At 41.8% G+C, this 18,579-nt stretch overlaps 2 protein-coding genes across 2 annotated transcripts in view; both read right to left on the bottom strand.

The window, feature by feature from the left end:
* Window positions 1-8,666, bottom strand: part of Slc25a17 (solute carrier family 25 member 17) — a 44,018-nt gene extending 35,352 nt beyond the window's left edge. Inside the window, exon 1 of the mRNA XM_021183911.2 lies at window positions 8,538-8,666. Within this exon, the coding sequence (XP_021039570.1) occupies window positions 8,538-8,591 (54 nt within the window). The 5' untranslated portion in view covers window positions 8,592-8,666. The remainder of the gene's footprint in view (window positions 1-8,537) is intronic.
* A 3,352-nt stretch (window positions 8,667-12,018) lies between these two features.
* St13 (ST13 Hsp70 interacting protein) overlaps window positions 12,019-18,579 on the bottom strand; it is a 39,142-nt gene continuing 32,581 nt past the window's right edge. Inside the window, exons 10-12 of the mRNA XM_021182758.1 lie at window positions 17,797-17,845; window positions 14,697-14,839; window positions 12,019-13,935 (exon numbers count right to left, since the gene is read on the bottom strand). Of these exons, the coding sequence (XP_021038417.1) occupies window positions 13,807-13,935; window positions 14,697-14,839; window positions 17,797-17,845 (321 nt within the window). The 3' untranslated portion in view covers window positions 12,019-13,806. The remainder of the gene's footprint in view (window positions 13,936-14,696; window positions 14,840-17,796; window positions 17,846-18,579) is intronic.

Genomic DNA, 18,579 nt, shown 5'->3' on the forward strand with positions numbered 1-18,579 from the left:
ACAAGGGCACAGCGTTCTGTGCCTTCAGGCTTTCCTACCTGGGAAGTCTAGATGGAGGAGCCCTGGAGTTTAACACTAGAAGAATAAGGAGATGGGGAAGAGGAGAAGAAATGCATCTTGGGGGCTGGCATTTGCTACTAAGCCTGGCAATCATGAGAGTTCATGCCTGGTACTCATATGATAAAGGGAAATTGTCCTCTGATCTCCACACAACTGCCATGGTGCACAGGCACACATATACACATAACACTATAAATAACCTTAAAGAAATATATTTTTTATTTTTATAGCCCAGTAAATAAAATATATTTCTCCCTACCTTCTTTCCAGGTTGTATTTTGTCTGTTTGTTTTGAGATAGTCTCCTATACTCCAGGCTGGCCTTAAATTCACTCTGTAGTTGAAGACAACCTTAGGCTTCTGACCCTTCTGCCTCTGCCTCCCAAGCGCTGAGATTACAGCTGTGCACCACCACCTGAGCTCCACCCCTAGCAAACAATTCTTAAAACTGTGCTGTGTTTGGCTTGAAAAGACGTGTTCTGCATAAAGTTCTGTATTTGTCTACTAGATCAAATGTGTTAAATGCATTATTCCTCATTCCAAGTACCTTCTAGTTCATCTAGAAGATAAAACATGAGATCACTGGCTATGAGTGAAGCAGTAAGAAGGATTCCAGAAAGGAAGAGGACGCCTCACTTCCTTTGGGTTTCTTCTTCTCCTTCTTTTTATTTGAGAGGGGAGTGCTGGAGATTAAACTTGGGCCACTGAGCATGCTCAACACATACTTACTTTCTGAACCTGGATAAAAATAATTTATTTGCAAGAACAGACCCAACTTACGGCTGTAATATTCCATAAGGTCACAAGTGTTACCCACAACTGTCTCATGAGGACCCTGAGGGTGAGGTGTTACTGTCGGTCTCATAACTTGGTAAACCCAAGTTCAGAAAGAAAGTTAGCCACCATGACACAGAGCTAGGCATTACTCCAAAACCTTCCAGCTGGTATACCGCATTTACTTCCTTAAAAAGAGGAAAGAGAGAGTCAGCTTGATTGGCTCAGACTGGCTGCCAAGTCTGATGGCCCAAGCTTGATTCCCCAGAACCTACATGGGGTTAGGAGAAAACCAACTCCAGAAAGTTGTTTTCTGACCTTCAGAGCTGTTCTCTACCTACAAAATGAATGAATTAATGAATAAATAAATAAATAGATATTGAGGGGAAAACAAAGGTCAAAGAATATTGTATATGTGACTATTCACTTTCAATTTCCTTTTTCTAACTCATGTATAAAGCACTTACTCTAAGTGTCAAGTAACATAAAAAGCCCATTACTACTATGTTAGTAACATTCACCAGCCCTGGGAAGTTACTGATATTTTACAGATAAAGATCTAAGTTAACTAAATCTGGAAATATAGGGTTTTTTTTCCCCCAAATATCACAAAATTAGTGAAACAGAAATAATGAGGCTTTGAGAGATAACACTAATATTTACATTATACAAAATGCCTATCAAAGCAAAAGGGCTTAAGGGAAGTATGAATAGCCATAAATAAAGTACTTTATACAATGGGACACTATTTGGGGGGGTGGGGTGGGCAGGGGACAGTGGTATCTCTGTGTAACCCTGGCTGTCCTTGAACTCAGAGATCCACATGCCTCTGCCTCTTGTGCTACCACACCCAGCTTTGGAATATTAGACAGTATAGACAGGGTGTCCCTATACTGCCCAGACTGGCTTAGAAACTTAAGCTCCTCCTTCCTGCCTTAGAGTCCTAAGGTTTGGGATTATAGTGTGCATCACCACTACACCCGGCTTCAAGGTATTGTAATGGCCTGATATACAGATGTCAGAAGTTTTGGGTCACATAGCATCACTCACTTTTGCTGATTTTCTTTCCTTATTTTATGTGTGTTTGCCTGAATGTATGTCTGTGTACCACATGCATGCAGTTCCTATGGAGGCCAGAAGAGGGCATTGGATACTACTGGATTGGATTGGGTTAAAAGATGGCTGTAAGACATCATGTGGGTACTAGGCATCACAGCTGGGTTCTCTGCAAGAATAGCTATAGCTCAGCTAACTGTTGAGGCATATCTCCAGCCTCCAATTTGCCTTTGAAGAATGTCCTTGTCCTACTGTGTACAATCTTGGCAGGACAGAAAATCCAGTTGCCACCCTCCACTGCAGTTCCTGAAGAGGCCTCTAAAGGGTCCTTCTGCCCATGCCTTCATTTCACACCTGCTAATTACAAGTGGTGTGTCACTGTCAGGAGCCCTATGGGACAAGCTAATAACTAGCAGGTGATCATCCCGAAGTGGCCTGCCTTGGATTATTATATAATCTGCAACAGGTGAGCCCTCATTAAGCAAGGCTGTGAGGGACTCATTTTAAGAAGGATTCCTGCTATTAATACGCTTTTCCTGTTATTATTAAACATATATAACAATCACTAAGTGGTAGTATATCCCTTTGGAACAGATCTCTGCAGATCTGTGAAGATGTACTATCTTGTAATGATGCTATATAGACAAATAGATGACTTAAGTCTTAATGATGATCCTATAAGAATTCCTAAAATTATATCTGTGATTATTAAGCTCTTTTATAATGGGACTGCTATTAGGTCCTGTTCTGGTAGGACCTAATAGATGAGATTAGATTGCTAGGTGCAATGAGAACTCTGCCAGTCTCTCAAGTGTCACCAGTTAATTGCTCTTAGCAACCAGACTTTCTCCTACTCAGAGCACATCCCAAGAGGTTGTAAAACAATTAACCAACAGTCATAAAAAAGGGAACTAATGATTTATTATAGGTGTTAGGACGGAAGAGAAAATATCGACTGGGCTTATCTATACAAAACTTCACTAATAACTTAGTTATGTTTTTAAACCTTCAGTGAACCTGTGGAGCTGAGACAGGTGATGGATGTTTAGCCAGGTAATCACTCCTAATGGATATGCATGGAAACATTCGCTGTTGTAAACTTCTATTTCAATTTACGATGTGATTTTTCGTGTGAACTTGTGATGCACTTTGTAACATATGATCATGTATTCTGAAAGAGGAGTAAGTACTGAGGACAAAGAGAGGAGCGGGATCTAGAGAGGAGACTTTTTGCCTTTCCCCACTTAGAGAAATTTTCCCTTTTCCTGCTTGGGAACTTTCTGCTTTTCCCCTTAGATAGCTTTCATAGGATTAGTAATAAACTCTATAACCACTTCTCTAAGTGTCTCTTCTTCCTGACTGAAAGTTAGAGCCCAGCAGCTCCTGCTGAGATAGAACAAAGGCTATTTACTTAATCCTTTGTGGCTTGAAGAAGAGGTGCTAGGTGCCAGAAACTGCAGTCTCTGGCCTCAGAGGATCACAGAAGGCAGGTCAGCCACAACAGCATAGTGATTTAGGCTTAGATAAGTAAACTTTTTATTATACAGCAATCCTAAATATCTCGACCAAGTCCTACCCTCCACCTAAGCTCTTCCCCTGCCTCTGCTTCAAGAAGAACAGGCAAGAAAGAACATCCCACACCTGGGCTGGCCCTCGGCATTTCACAGCTTGCTTGGGCAAAGGGTGTTAAGTTCTGCTAGAAGGGACTCTACAGGTACTTGAGTCATTTGTTTGTCTGTTTGCTTGCTTTTTCTGAAACAGTTTCTCTGTAGCCTTGGCTGTCCTGGAACTCATTCTGTATACCAAGCTGGCCTCAGTGGGTTTAAACGGTGTGAGCCACAACAGCCCCCAGCAGTATTTGAGTCTCAATCAGAATTCAGTAAGGACAGAAGGTCAGAACAAAATCTTCTGATTTCAGTGGTGGTGCCAGCAAAAGACTTCAGTGACTATTTCAGAAATCTTTCTACTCCAAAGACCCAGTCTGTTTTTCCACCCTGTAACCAGGGAGCCCTAATTGAATCACATGGAATGTTCTATACATTCCAAAACAAATACTCATAACAAGCAAATAGAAAAGTCAGTACATAGAACTCTACTAACATTTACATAAACAACAAAAACCTATGCACACTCATTTGTATATAAATACATACAGAGGCTGGAGAGATGGCTCAGCGGTTAAGAGCACTAACTGCTCTTCCGGAGGTCCTGAGTTCAATTCCCAGCAACTACGTGGTGGCTCACAACCATCTGTAATGGGGTCTGATGTCCTCTTCTGGTGTGTCTGAAGAGAGCAATGGTGTACTCATACACATAAAATAAATAAATAAATCTTTAAAACCTAAATAAATCTTTAAAAACTAACTAAATACATACATACATACATACAGAACAGAAACCAAAGTTGTAACCCCGTTTCGACAAACATTCTACCTGACCAACTGTAACCCAAACTTTTCATGACACTGGAGACTCCCTGACAATCTCAGTTACTTAAGGATGCACAAGGGTACCTTCAACTCAGAAGTTCAAGGCCAGGGGCTGGAGAGATGGCTCAGCAGTTAAGAGCACTGACTGCTCTTCCGAAGGTCCTGAGTTCAATTCCCAGCAACCACATGGTGGCTCACAACCATCCTTAACGAGGAGAACTGACTCCCTCTTCTGGAGTGCCTGAAGACATCTACAGTGTACTTACATATAANAATTAAAAAAAAAAAAAAAAAGAGTTCAAGGCCAGCCTAATGACTATAAAGAGACTGTCCTACTAGATATATAAAGGGGTAGGGGGAGGAGAAACCAAGATGCTTTAAGTAAGCAATTAGTACAAAAGAAGCTCCTTGAAACTGCTGATCAGTCTGGCCAGAAAGATGAGTCAGCAGAAGTTAAAGCTCCAGCCCCCAGCCTGGAGACCTGCGTTTGATTCCTGGAACCATGTGGTGAAAGAAGTCAGAGTCTTGCAAGTTGTCCTCTCATGTCCAAACGCATCTTCACAAACGGACTAATCCATAAAAAAGTTGATGTTACTGATTAACCAGGATGGTTCTAACCCTGTTTCAGTGTGTAGTCTAGCCTATGTAAATCTCATAGATAGCATTTTTGAAACTGTAGTCTAAGGACATCTTTTACTTGCAAACCAATATTCCTGGGCTAGGGATACAGCTAAGTTAACTTGGTAGAGTTTACCAAGCACACCTGGAAGCCTGTGTTCAATCCCAGCACCAGTAAGAACCCAGTGTTCTCATCTCAAATTTAGGAAATGGGAGGATCAGAAGTTCAAGGTCATCCTTGGCTACACAGTAGATCAAAGCCTTCCTAGGCTTAAAAAATAAGAGACATTTTACATATGAAATAGTTCAGTGATAATGTGATGATAACCAAATTATAAAATCATAAATCTAATTATACTTATTAAATGGTTCTTTACATATGAAGACAGTGAACAGCATCTTTCTGAAGCAATATAATTCTTGTTTTGAGATATTTAAGTTTATCTGTAATTATCCTAAGGTATGGCACCAAGACAATAGATAAAAATCAATAATCTGACTTTTAAAATATGCATAGTAGAGTGGGTACTTAGTGTATACCAAGCTCTGAGGTTGATATCGAGCACTGAAAAAAGAAAAAGCACACGTGCTTGCCAAGCCTTCCTCTTGAGGTAGGAGAATGCAGAACCTAGGAGGGGCTGAACCAACAAGCCGGAAAGGCTCAAAGACTGGAACTCAACATCTTCAATGATGATCTGACTACTGCTACCCAAAGGGCTCCTGCTCTTTATGTACAAATAGCTATCCCAGGTAACCATAGCAAGGCCATAGAGCTACTTAGAGCACTCTAGTGCTTGGACCTTAGTGTTATTTAGCCTTAATATAGAAACCTGCTAAGAGTTTGAGAACAACCCTTTGGCATGGCAGTTTAATAGTGATAGTGATGATGCTGCTGAGGAGGAGGATGACCACGATGATGATGATAAATAAACCACAGCAGCGACAATAACAAAGCATGGCCAGGGAAGATATCCAGAGCAGAGGCAGGAAGATCATGAGTTCAAGTCCAGCCTGGGCTACATCACACACACACACACACACACACACACACACACACACCGTGAAGCAGCTGGATATGGTACTACATGCCTATAGTCCTGAGGATTTAAGAGGCTGAGGCTAAACGATTACAAGGTTGAGCCTATCCTGGGCCTACACAGTGAGACCCTATTCCAAATAACCGAACAACATACAAAGCTACTTCTCATTCATATATGTGCTAGAAACACTACTACTCTGACAAGAAGCACAATGAATACAATGAATTATTCTTACAGATAATTTAGGGGTAAATGGCAAAATCAGGGTGTGTAATTTCAAGTGAAACTTTAACAAAAGAAAAACAGGCAACAACAACAACAAAAAAATCAATGACAACATTTTTTTCTGATTAATAGATATATATCACCCTGCCCATAATCATACTTTATCATAGGGCTCAGAAACCTGGTCTGTGGGCCAAAGCCAATGTACTGCCTGTTCCTGTGACAACATTTTCTGTGAAACAAAGCTCAGACCATTCATTTACTCATGGCCTATGGCTGCTTTCACACCATCATGGCCGTACATAGTACATGAAATATGTCCCTCACTAAAAACTGTTTGTGGTCCTATTTGTTTAGTAGCATTTACTATTTAAAATCATTTTGTTTACTTGTTGTACTGTCTGGCTTCTCCACCAGAACCAACAATTAGTGAAGAAAATGACTGTTCTCCACGATGTTCTTTGAACCTAGAAGAGCTCACGGTCCACAGAATGAACTCAACCAGTGACATTCGATAAGAGAAAGAAAAAGTAACCAGATTTTCCATCTTCCTATGCTGTGTCACACTCCACTTCGCCTGCCAACCCACCAAAACTGGTCTTCTCAACTAACCACTGGACTTATCATTTTGATAAACCCAATGAGTGACTGGTTCTCGGTCCTCACCTTCCTTGACCTCCTGGAAGTAGATGACACACTTGGACGACACCTTCTCCCTGAAATGCTTCCTTTGAACAGTTGGCAGAACACTTTTCAGTTTCCTTCCACCCCACACTGGTTACCAAGCCTCCTCTGTAGCACCAGCTCCCCTCCCCCACCTTTTAAGGTCAGCCAGCTTTTCCACGGGGTCACTGTTATTTTCTTAGTCCCCTGCTTACTTCCTTGGTGAGTTAATCATTTAATGTCATGCTATTCTCAGGGACTTCAACCTTAACTACTTCAAAACTATAACCAAGTTTAACTTTTCCCCCAAACCTGAGTCTTCACAACCACTGTCAGTTCACTTGGGAGGAAGACCATTCATGTTCCTTGAGTCAAAACTTTGTCAGACACAAGCAACCCTAAGCTACACCCAAGCTATCATTAAATCCATTATAAATCCATTCCAGGCAAATGCTCTCTTACCCCTTCCACCACTAGGTCACAACCGTCTCTTCCCTGAGAGAGACGTGCCTTCCGTATTCTACTCTCCACAGGATAGCAGAGAGGCAGCCGAGAGGCTCGGGTTTGAAATGTCAATCAGTAAGTGCAACCGCTGACTCTTCCCTACACAAAGTCATGAATCATTTGGTCCCCCATTTGCATTTCCTCTTCAGTCAAACAGGTCCCTATGGCCAACTGAAAACATGTCACAGCAAACTTCCACCCCAGTTCTTTCATAACGAGCAAAGGACACTTCTGGTTGATTTAAAGAAATGCGACTCTTTTGAGTAAGACACCATGTAATATTCCCTCACCTACTTCTCAAGGTCTAGAAGAAAAGTGTAATATTTTCTTCCCTCTTCATAGATTACAAGTGTGAGATTTGAGATCACCTAGTAAACATATGATAGAATTGGAATTCAAAAACTCAGATTACTCTCCGCCGGAACACGAGCTGTCCGAATGGCTAGGAATGGTCCACGGTGTCGCTACGTGGCTAAAGGTACATGCTGGGAGTTAGGGAAGAACATGGGGAACTGTCTGAGGAAGAGAACCAGAGGAGGAATGTGCCAAGAATGTGAAGTTTCAGGGAAAAGGGACGTGTCAAATGGAAGGAACTTAGATACCTCTAAATCGAAGAACAATGCACTTAACTCACAGTAACTATACAGGAAGTGCATAACACCACCGATCTTGACTTAAAAAAACAAACAAACAAACAAACACCCTATCTTTTCCTGGCAATTAGGCTGACTAGGAATGTTCTATTAGCTATCGCCACTTGCCTGGGATAAGGTGTGACACCAGGCTGGCAGTAGACTTACAGCAAGCACCCCATCTTCACACTTAAGTTTCTCCGCAGGACCAATTTGGACGAAGTTTGTGTGCAGTGAGAGTTGGGTAAGGGAAGGGTTGGCCTTAAACTTTTAAACTTCAGAAGGCAAAGAAAATAGCGATTATCTTCTTCCCTATTCCCTCTGGACCTTTGTGACTGACAGTCCAGACAGTCTCTGGGAAAGTCCACTGCGGCAGAGGGTGGCTCCTGGCCTCGCCCTCCCTCTTGTAGCAGCAACTTTCCATTTATGCCTGTCCTTTTCGTCCCAGTTGTGACAGATTCGGCCCCCACATCCCCTCCGTGCCCATCTCTCAGACCCATCCCGGGATTTACTTCGAAGCCCCAAACCCGTCCTCACCACGGCTCCGGCCACGGCGTGTACCAGACTTTCGTAGGACAGCACAGAGGCCATGNTGCCACACTTTTCACTCAGGCGCCTCAGAGTGTGCGGGCTCGTGAAAGGACCGTCTCAAGCCCCACCTCTCAGAAGTCTCGCCCGCCTCCACCAGAACGACTGCTTCCGGGTCACAGACTGCCCTGGTTCGCTGGGGAGAAGAGCTGGGGAGGCGAGTGTGAGGTGCCCAGAAACGCCCCTGAACATCGATTGGCCCGGATCGATCAAGGGGCGGGGCAATGCTCAGCGGATTAGGAAGGATCTGTGTTCAGAGCACCGGCTGCAAAGGTTCCTAGCCCCTCAATCTGTCAGTGTGCTTGCACACTAAATTGGTTAGTCAAGCCCATAAAACGGGAGGACATAAAAGTCCTTAATGACTCCTGCACCCCAATTCCTTGCAAAATATATGTTGGCAGGCTCAGTTGTGCTTGCTTGCTTAGCATGATTACCAGCAAACCATAAACACAGAACTCAGGAAGTGGAAAGAGGATCTGGGGACTGAAGAGTTGGCTCAGTTAAGAACAAGTACTGCTCTTGCAGAGGATCCTCGTTTAAGGTCCCAGTATCCGCATGCTGACAAGCAAGTATAGTTCCAGGGGATCTGACCTCCTCGGGTTTCCACGCACACACGCACACACACACACACACACACACGACTAAATACTTTTGTTAAAAGAATTTAGTTGAGAGTCACCCTCAGCTACATAGAGTTTGAGATTAACCTGGGCTGAGACTCGTCTCAAAACAAAAACCGAAACAGACGACTGCCTAAACCCTAAAACGTAGCCTGTAATCCCAGTACCATGGATGCTGAGAAGTGGAGTTGGCTAGCCAGAACTATAGAAACGGCGTCAAACAAAAGCAACCCTCCAGGATAAGCTGATAGCCATAGATAAGGGAATGGGTCAATATCTCCAACCTTCGTTTCTCCATTCAGCCATCCCAACACCCGCTGTGAGACATAGAATCAAGGCTCTGAGGCCCTGTAGTCAAACCTCTAGCATCGTTTGTTTAAACTGACAACTTGGGGCTGTATAGATAGCTCAGCAGCTAAGAACACTTGCTCTTCAGTTGCTATCACACAACCCTCTATGTCCCTGGGGACAGATGCCACAGCTTTCTGTCCTCTGGGAGAATCCATGACTGCTTACATAAATGCACTCATGCACATAAAGGTAAACCTAAAAGCAAAGTCGGTATTTTACCCTTCCACTGTGATACAGTCTTAAGGTTTCTATTCCTGCACAAAACATCATGACCAAGAAGCAAGTTGGGGAGAAAAGGGTTTTATTCAGTTTACATTTCCACATTGCTGTTCACCACAAAATGAAGTCAGGACTGGAACTCAAGCAGGTCAGGAAGCAGGAGCTGATGCACAGGCCATGGAGGGATATTACTCATTGGCTTGCTTCCCCTGGCCTGCTCAGCTTGCTTTCTTATAGAACCCAGGACTACCAGCCCAGGGATGACACCACCCACAAGGGGCCCTCCCACCCTTGATCACTAATTGAGAAAATGCCTTACAGCTGGACCTCATGGAGGCATTTCCTCAAGGGAGGCTCCTTTCTCTGTGATAACTCCAGCTGTGTCAAGTTGAACACAAAACCAGTCAGTATACAAGTTTCACAGAACTGTTCAAACTTTCCAAACTTGACACTGCTGTATCTGCTTTGCTCTTCAATCCATGAGCTATACTCTTATTTTAAAATGTGTCTGCCAGGGGCTGACGAGATGTCTCAGTGGGTAAGAGCACCCGACTGCTCTTCCGAAGGTCCGGAGTTCAAATCCCAGCAACCACATGGTGGCTCACAACCATCCATAATGAGATCTGACTCCCTCTTCTGGAGTGTCTGAAGGCAGCTACAGTGTGTACTTACATATAATAAATAAATCTAAAAAAAATAAATTAAAAAAAAATGTGTCTACCAAACCTGGGTGGATGCTTGGGAACTGACTACAGGCAAGATGTGCTCTTGACACTGAAGCATCTCCCAGCCCCAACCATAGTTTTATTAGTTACATACTCTACTTGTTGAAATTACTATACCTTAAATTTAATGAACTACAAACCTCAATTAACTGTCCTTTACTTTCTAGAGAAAGTCATGGAGATTCCAGCAGAACACATCTAGTATTTTTTAACCAGCAATCATTCAAATGTGCACTTTGGCTTTCAATTTTTTACAGCAGCAGCCAGGCATGCTGATACAACTACTGTCTAGTAGTTGAAAGGCTGAAGCAGAAAGACGGGAATTTAAGCCAGCCTGTGTGACACAGCAAAACCCAAGTCAACAAAACCTTAACAACAAAAACCCCAGCAACCTGAAGCTTCTGTTATAGCTGGGCACGATGATGCGTGCCTTTGATCCCAACACCCGAGAGAGCAGAGGCTTTGTGGGCAATCAATTTGTTTCAAGCGAGTCAGAGTGAAATCCCATCTTCCCCACCCACCCGAAAAAGGGGGCACACACAAAGCTTCTGTGATCAAAGATTTACAAAAGGCTGTGAAGCCACAAGCCTGGGTCTGTAAAAATCCTACTTCCACAAATGTTACATCGAACAACTAGCAAAGTGCTTCAGTTGCTTCACCCATAAAATGGCAAAGCAATAAAGGGATGCGTGCTGTGGTATTAGAATTCAGAGATGACTGGAGAAACTAATTACAGCAGTGCCTGGAGCCACACCTAGTGTGATGTGTTTAACTCGGGTCCATAAACAACACAAGCCATGACACCTTTTCTTACCCACTATCGTCCATTTAACCACAAAGCTTTGTGTCACGTATGTTCTCTCCTCTTAGCTAAAAGCTCACTGGTGAGATATGAAGATGGCTGCTAAGATAATGCCATACATGACCAGGGTGGAACCCTGACCACCTTCCTCCTGCTTCTTCAGCTGGCAAACACGAAGCAGAGCATCTCTGGATCCATAAGGATGTTGTTACTTACTTCAATATGGCAGAACTTCTAAAAAGTTACTGAGGGCTGGTGAGACGGCTCAGTGGTTAAGAGCACCGACTGCTCTTCCAAAGGTCCTGAGTTCAAATCCCAGCAACCACATGGTAGCTCACAACCATCCGTAATGAGATCTAACTCCCTTCCAGAGTGTCTGAAGACAGCTACAGTGTACTCACATATAATAAATACATCTTAAAAAAAAAAAAAAAGACTTCTGGCTCAAAGAATGAAATAAAAACCTAGAATTAAAAAGTTAAAAAAAAAAAAGCTACTGAAAAAGTCCTGCTATGCAGTTCAGACTGACCTCAAATTCAGAATCCTCTCCTCATTACACATGTGAGCTGCTGTGCTCACCTTCAGGGGTCCCTGCTAACATTTACATCATTACTAACATCAACAGCCTACTGTACCTATCACATAACTTCAGATAAACACTCCACAAAGAAAAATAAATAAATAACAGGCTAACAAATGGGGGAAGGTCAAGATCCAGTTTGAAACAGTATTTTATTTCAGCATACTTAGGAATATTATCCACATATCTTTAAGCAGAAAGCCCCTTTATCTTCTTAGATTATTTTTCTTTATATTGTCTTTAGTGAGGGAAAAAAAAACCCAATATTTTGGTGTAGAAATGATACTGATTCTTTATTTTTAAAAATGTGAAGGCTGTATTTTTACTATCTGTGGAACTCAAAAGTCTAAAAGCACAGGACACAGTTTTCAGAAGAGCAATTTCACCTATTTATGCTAATATTTTCACATTAGAATATAACTGGGTCATGTGTAGTCAGAGTACAAAAGAAACAGATCTTCAGTAAAGCACACACACATGGCAACTGTATGACAGGAGAGCACACTTGGACTAAGACCCGTGCCCAGTTCCAACTTAAGATTATGTGATGAATTTGTTAAGGGCTTTAAACGCATGCTCTGTTCAAATACAGCTTTTTCTTACATATAACAAGATGCATCTGTGCCCGCTGTATGCAGCAGTTAAACCTGCACAGACATACGATTTCAGATATATGCTATTTTAAATATGCACTTTGTGGATTTATCATTTTCTTTATCCTTGCGGCAGGAGAGAAAACAAGGCATTAAATACATCGCGATATTTAAGAGCTAAATGGGACAAATGAACCTTTTACCAAATATAAACAACTTAGACTCTTCCAAGTACAAAGATGTATACTTCACATAAACTCTTAATATTGCAACTGTTTCTCAATTTCATAAGCATAGCTAAAACCAAAGGGAATCCTTCCTTCAAATGACTGTTGACAGGAGTTCACAAGGGTAAGTTTAATATTTAAACAAGCAACCCCATGGCCAAGTAAGACACCAGCTATTTGAGGTATGACCCTACAATTACTGTATATATTATATATGACACTAAACTAGCAATGAATCTGCTTCCACAATTATGCTGTGAGTGACAGAAGTGATGATGGTACTGAAAAAACTACCTGTAGCTCAAGAAGATTCAGAGGATGACAAGCAGACAGGGGTATTTTCTAATGGGAAAGGTAATTTTTGACAAAACCAGAAAGCCCTCTTTTTCTCTGTGTGGGAATGCTACAGAACATTTATTTGAAACAATGGACAACAGCAGAGCTACGTAATCTAGGGGAACCTGTAACGCTTAAAAAAAAAAAATCGACACCAAAGCAGTTTTAAAGATTTAAATGCAGCCTACACGGGTCAAACAAAACCTAGGACTGCTGCTGCTCTGCCCAGCACTTTAGTCCTACCAAGGTCAGATCCAAATACTGGTGGTCCCAAGAGATTTACTGAAATAGATCATTTTGAAATAAAACATTAAAAAAAAAAAAAAAACAAATCAAGATACTTCAGTAACCGTTATGTCCAACTCAATCAACTTAAATGTGTTTTATTTGCTTCCCACTAACAAATCTTTATTTCATTCATGAAATCAGTAAATCATCCATTCACCTCCCTGCCCAGTAATTCAAAAGGAAAAGCCCAAGGTTAGTAAAGAAAAATGGAGGAACTGACTCCCCTAAATTTTTACAAAATATGTTAAAGGTTGAAAAATGTTTTAAGTTTGTAATTTCTAGTAAGAAAACATTATCTGAATGAACACGCTAATGGCAAACCACTGTAAAATGCCTCAGCCGCATTTGATGCAGAGGGTAGGGATTATCTTCGAAGCGCCCCAGCTCTCCCGGTGAGGTCAGAGGTACACTGGTTTGTATTATTGCAACATCCAGGAAGTGAGCTAAGCTGTTCTTCATTCAGCAAGGGCTTTGACATTACGATTGGCCTCCAAACTTGGCTGACAATTTACTGATGAGATTCATAACCTTCGGGTTGCTCTGATATTTTGACATATTTGATGGGTTCTGGGCCACATCCTGGAAAGCCACCATGACTTCTGGATCCTGAAGGAAAAAGGAAGAGAGGTGTGAATTTTTTGCTTCATCTGGGTTTTACAACTTATTTTTTAAAAGTGGCCAATGGATGAACTTTAGGATTTAGAATACTAAATACCCTACTGACAAATCACTGTAAAATGCTTCAGCCAAGTTGACACACCAGGGTAGGATTGCCTTTGAAGCACCCCAGCTCATCAAGCTTAATTCTGTAACATGAACTAAAGATAATATAAAAGAAAGCACATAGAACATGGATACAAAGTACAAACTACTATTTCCTAAAATGAACCGTTAAAAACTTGACCTTTAAGCTGAACTCAACAGTAAGGAGCACACAGCTCACAACCAATAGTTTCTAACTCCAACTCCAGGGCACCTTGTAGCATATATTGGCACCTGCACATATCTCATATATGTAAATGCAAGTACAAGCACATATACAACAATAAAATAGGGGCCAGAGAGATGGTTTGTGCCTGCAAAGGAGGAGGCTTGGGTCCCCAGCATACACAAAAAGCTTCAACTCCAGTCTCGGGAAATCTGATACCTCTAATCTCCAAGGGTGCTGCATGCATGCCATGCAAATGAATGTTCATACACATAAGCTAAAACTATCTTTTTAAAAGTAATCTCAATTTAGAAGAAAATGCCACACTGCAAAATTAGCTAATTGATAACTAAGAGAAAAAAAAAATAGTGAAGTGCGCTGACCTCATACCAAAGTAGAAAAGAAATGCTTTGATGGTGTTTGTTCCTCCAAATCTTACCTGCATGGCTGCAAGAACCTCTGGATCACTGAGGATTTCGTTGAGTCCAGGCATCCCTGCCATCCCTGCCATCCCTGGCATGGCCCCTCCCATTCCAGGCATTCCTCCAGGAAAATTACCAGGCATTCCCCCAGGAAAACCACCTGTAAGAATAAACGAAATAATGATGGACACCAAGAAGAGTCTATTGACCCTCTCCAATACTCAAGTGCACACATAAAAACGAAGGACACCACTGTCGTCATTCCTGAACACAGCAGCCATGAAGCTTTAACTTCTAATTTTTCCTAAAAAAATTAAAGCTATAAATCAGATTCCACTACACACTGGATTTGTTTTTACTACTTGGACTGCTCAACAAATTAACCTTGCCTTAAAAATAAAGGATCACTCAGTATGGCAGCGCAGTGAGCACAGCGCACCCTTTAGTCCCAGCACTCAGGAGGCAGGGGCAGGCAGATTTCTGAGTTCAAGGCCAGCCTGGTCTACAGAGTGAGTTCCAGGACAGCCAGGGCTACACAGAGAAACCCTGTCTCAAAAAAGAAACAATAAATAATCAATCAACATATGCTGTCCTCCCAACCATCAATACCAGGTGTGTCAATCACTGTTTTTTCCTTTTGGGGAGGAGAGAGGGATGAGGTGTTTGATTCAGGGTTGCTGGGCTCTGCATCCACAATGCTAGACTCACAGGTGCTCATCACCATGCTGGCTCAGCCACCTCTGGGTCTCTCATTCTTGAGTACTATTTGTCTGTCGGTTTCAATTTAAAGTTAATTTCTATCAACCTAGGTTTGTTTTATTTAAAAATGTTGTGACGTGTACCTGAAGCAGTTATTCCTCAAGTCTTACCTAAAATAGGGATGTCAAAAGTGTATTGATTTCTTTCTCTCTTCAGTTTGTTTCGGTAGCCTTGCAGAGCCACAGGTGGCTCAGAACTGGCTTAGAAACTCTGAGCTTCCTGCATCTATCTCCTAAAGTCTGTGTCCTAGTCAGGGCTTCTATTGCTGTGATGAAACTCCACAATCAAAAGCAAGCTGGGAGGAGACAGTATTTGGCTTACATTTCCATACCATTGTTCATCATCAAATGAGGTCAGGACAGGAACTCAAGGCAGGAACTTGGAGGCAGAAGCTGATACATGGGCCATGGAAGGTGTTCCTCAAGGCTTGCTCAGCCTGCTTTCTTACAGGACCCAGGACCACCAGCCCAGAGATGATATCACCCACAGAGGGCTGGGCCCTCCCCATCAGTCACTAATTTAAAAATGCTCTGTATTATAATCTTATGGAGGCATTTTCTCAGTTGAGGTTCCCTCCTTTCAGATGACTGTAGCTTATGTCAGGTTGACATAGCACGAGCCAGCACAGTCTAAGGTGACAGGTGTGACCGGTGTGCTTCACCAGGCCTGGGGATTCTATGTATCTGAGTCCCATGCTAAACAAGCAAAAGCTCTAAAAAGAATAATATACAATTATTTAAAACAAAAACAAACAAAAAAACTTGGGGTTTTTGTTCTGTTTAGCTGAAATCTCACCTATGTAGCCCAGACTAGTCTGAAATTCATGGCAGTTCTCTTAATCTCTAAGGTAGGATTAAAGGTATTTATCACTACATTTAGCAGAATTTGCACATCTAGTAAGCATTCCTAGAGATTGTTTCTAGAGTGACTCTCTAGGAAAAGAAAATGACTTCATTCATTGTAAGCACACTATTAGATTATAAACCCACATTATTTTGTACATGTTGTAAGTAAATGAATGTGTGGGTATGCATGCCTGTACACGGACACCAGAGGAGGGCATTAGATCCCTTAAAACTGGAGTCGTGGATATGTGGGCCTGGCTTGCTACCTGAGTGCATGAGCCAGGATTGCTAGATTAGATAACAAACGGAGCTCTGTCTAGCATTAGTTCACAGTACTGAAAGCTCTATCTAGCATTAGTTCACAGAACTGAAGCTGCCTCAGGGACAAAGGGAACTGACAACCACATTTATATTTTAAGGTAGAACTAAGCTATGAGCTAGAATTTTTCTCTCTTAAAGTTGATGAACACTTAACATTTTTTAGCCTTGGTCTAAATGGTTTTACTCAATGGCATATACATACTAACAGGTGCCCAAATTCTCCTTAAGAGAAACTACCACAAAGTAAAAGACAGCCAAAAAAGAAAAACAAAAAACAAAACAAAAAACAAAACCCGGAACCTGTCTTTTAGAAGTATATTTCCAGATAAGCTTCACAGTGCCTCATTCAGGCAGCAAAACTTATTCTCTCAGTGTCTCTGCATCCTCACCTCTCTGAACACCAGATCTTTGTGAACCCTCAAAAGTTTTGTTTTGCTAATAATTTCTCATTATAAAACATTTTCCAGAATGAAAAGATGGCTCAACAGTTAAACTTTGAAAAGACCAGAGTTCAGTTCCCAGTATCCAATTTGCAAGGCTCAGAACTGCCTGTTAACTATTAACTCCAGTTCTCCTCTCAGACTGGACTCAAGAATTTTTATGCACAGTAATAACCTGACGTTCTAAATATTTTTGCTTCTAATGTGTAGGAGTATTTTGCCTGCATGTATGTCTATATGTCACATCCATTCCTGATGCCTGTGGAGGCCAGAAGATGACAATGGATTCTGCTGAAACTAGAATTACAGCCAGCTGTAAGCTACTGCGTGCGTGCTGGGAACTGAACCCTGGTCTTCTGGAAGAGCAGCCCATGCTCTCAACCACTGAGCCACCACTCCAGCCCTATGCATGATTTTAGCCAGTATCCTCATGAATATACACACTATCACATGTAACAGGACATAATCTTATCTTGGCAATTTAGAAACAGATTACATTATAATAAATTGCTTGAATTATAATACTCAGCCCTCAAAAACTATTTATTTTTCTTAAAGTTGTAACTCAAACTATGTACAGGAGAAACAATGCTGTTTTTCCATAACAAAAAAAAAAGATATTAATGAGAATGAACGTTATTCTCTGGAGCTCTAAGAACTCTCTCCCCCATATGCAGACACACCCCAGTTCCCAAATCGAGATATATCTTAGATTATTTATCCCACTGACAGGTTTTCCTTTTAAAAAATACCTGGAAAAGAGCCATACTGAGATCCGGATTGTCTTCTGGCTTCTTCTTCCTTGAAAACAAAATGGAAACAAATTTATAACAGAAGAAGAAAAACAACAGCAGCAGCAACAAAAAGAAAGTTTTCTTCCCATACCTAACCTGTCCAAGGAAATCAAAAAGTAAGAGAAGACAGGAAGAATGGCAAGGATCAAGACGAATTCACTTTCCATCAAAACTGATTTCCAAATTTCACAGGACATTACTTTTACTAATGATTTCTAGCAGTCTTATTTCTCTGGAAAGTTAAAAGCACAAATGCAATTTGAAGTGTTCATATGCTTTTACTTATACAAGCTATAAATCCTTACTTGTTTTAAAACTTCAAAATGAAAGGGCAAGACACTGGGTTTGCAAGGTGTGGTGGCACAAAGCTCTGATCCCAGCTCTGGGGAGGGTGGCAGGTACATCTCTGAGTTCGAGGCCAGCCTGCTTTACATAGTGAGTTCTAGAACAGCTAGGGCTACACAGAACAACCCTGTCTCCAAAGGAAAAAAAAAATGAAAGAGCATACTTAAATTACTTCTTAGGTTCATCTCCTCTACATTCTCCCAGCAAAATGTAAAACAGCAAAGAAAAAGGCTTCCTGAGCTGGTTGTAAGAATAAAGGAGCCGGGCGTGGTGGCGCACGCCTTTAATCCCAGCACTCGGGAGGCGGAGGCAGGCGGATTTCTGAGTTGGAGGCCAGCCTGGTCTACAAAGTGAGTTCCAGGACAGCCAGGGCTATACAGAGAAACCCTGTCTCGA

The sequence above is a fragment of the Mus caroli genome, chromosome 15, assembly GCF_900094665.2.
Source record: "Mus caroli chromosome 15, CAROLI_EIJ_v1.1, whole genome shotgun sequence".
NCBI classification, from domain to species: Eukaryota; Metazoa; Chordata; class Mammalia; order Rodentia; family Muridae; genus Mus; species Mus caroli.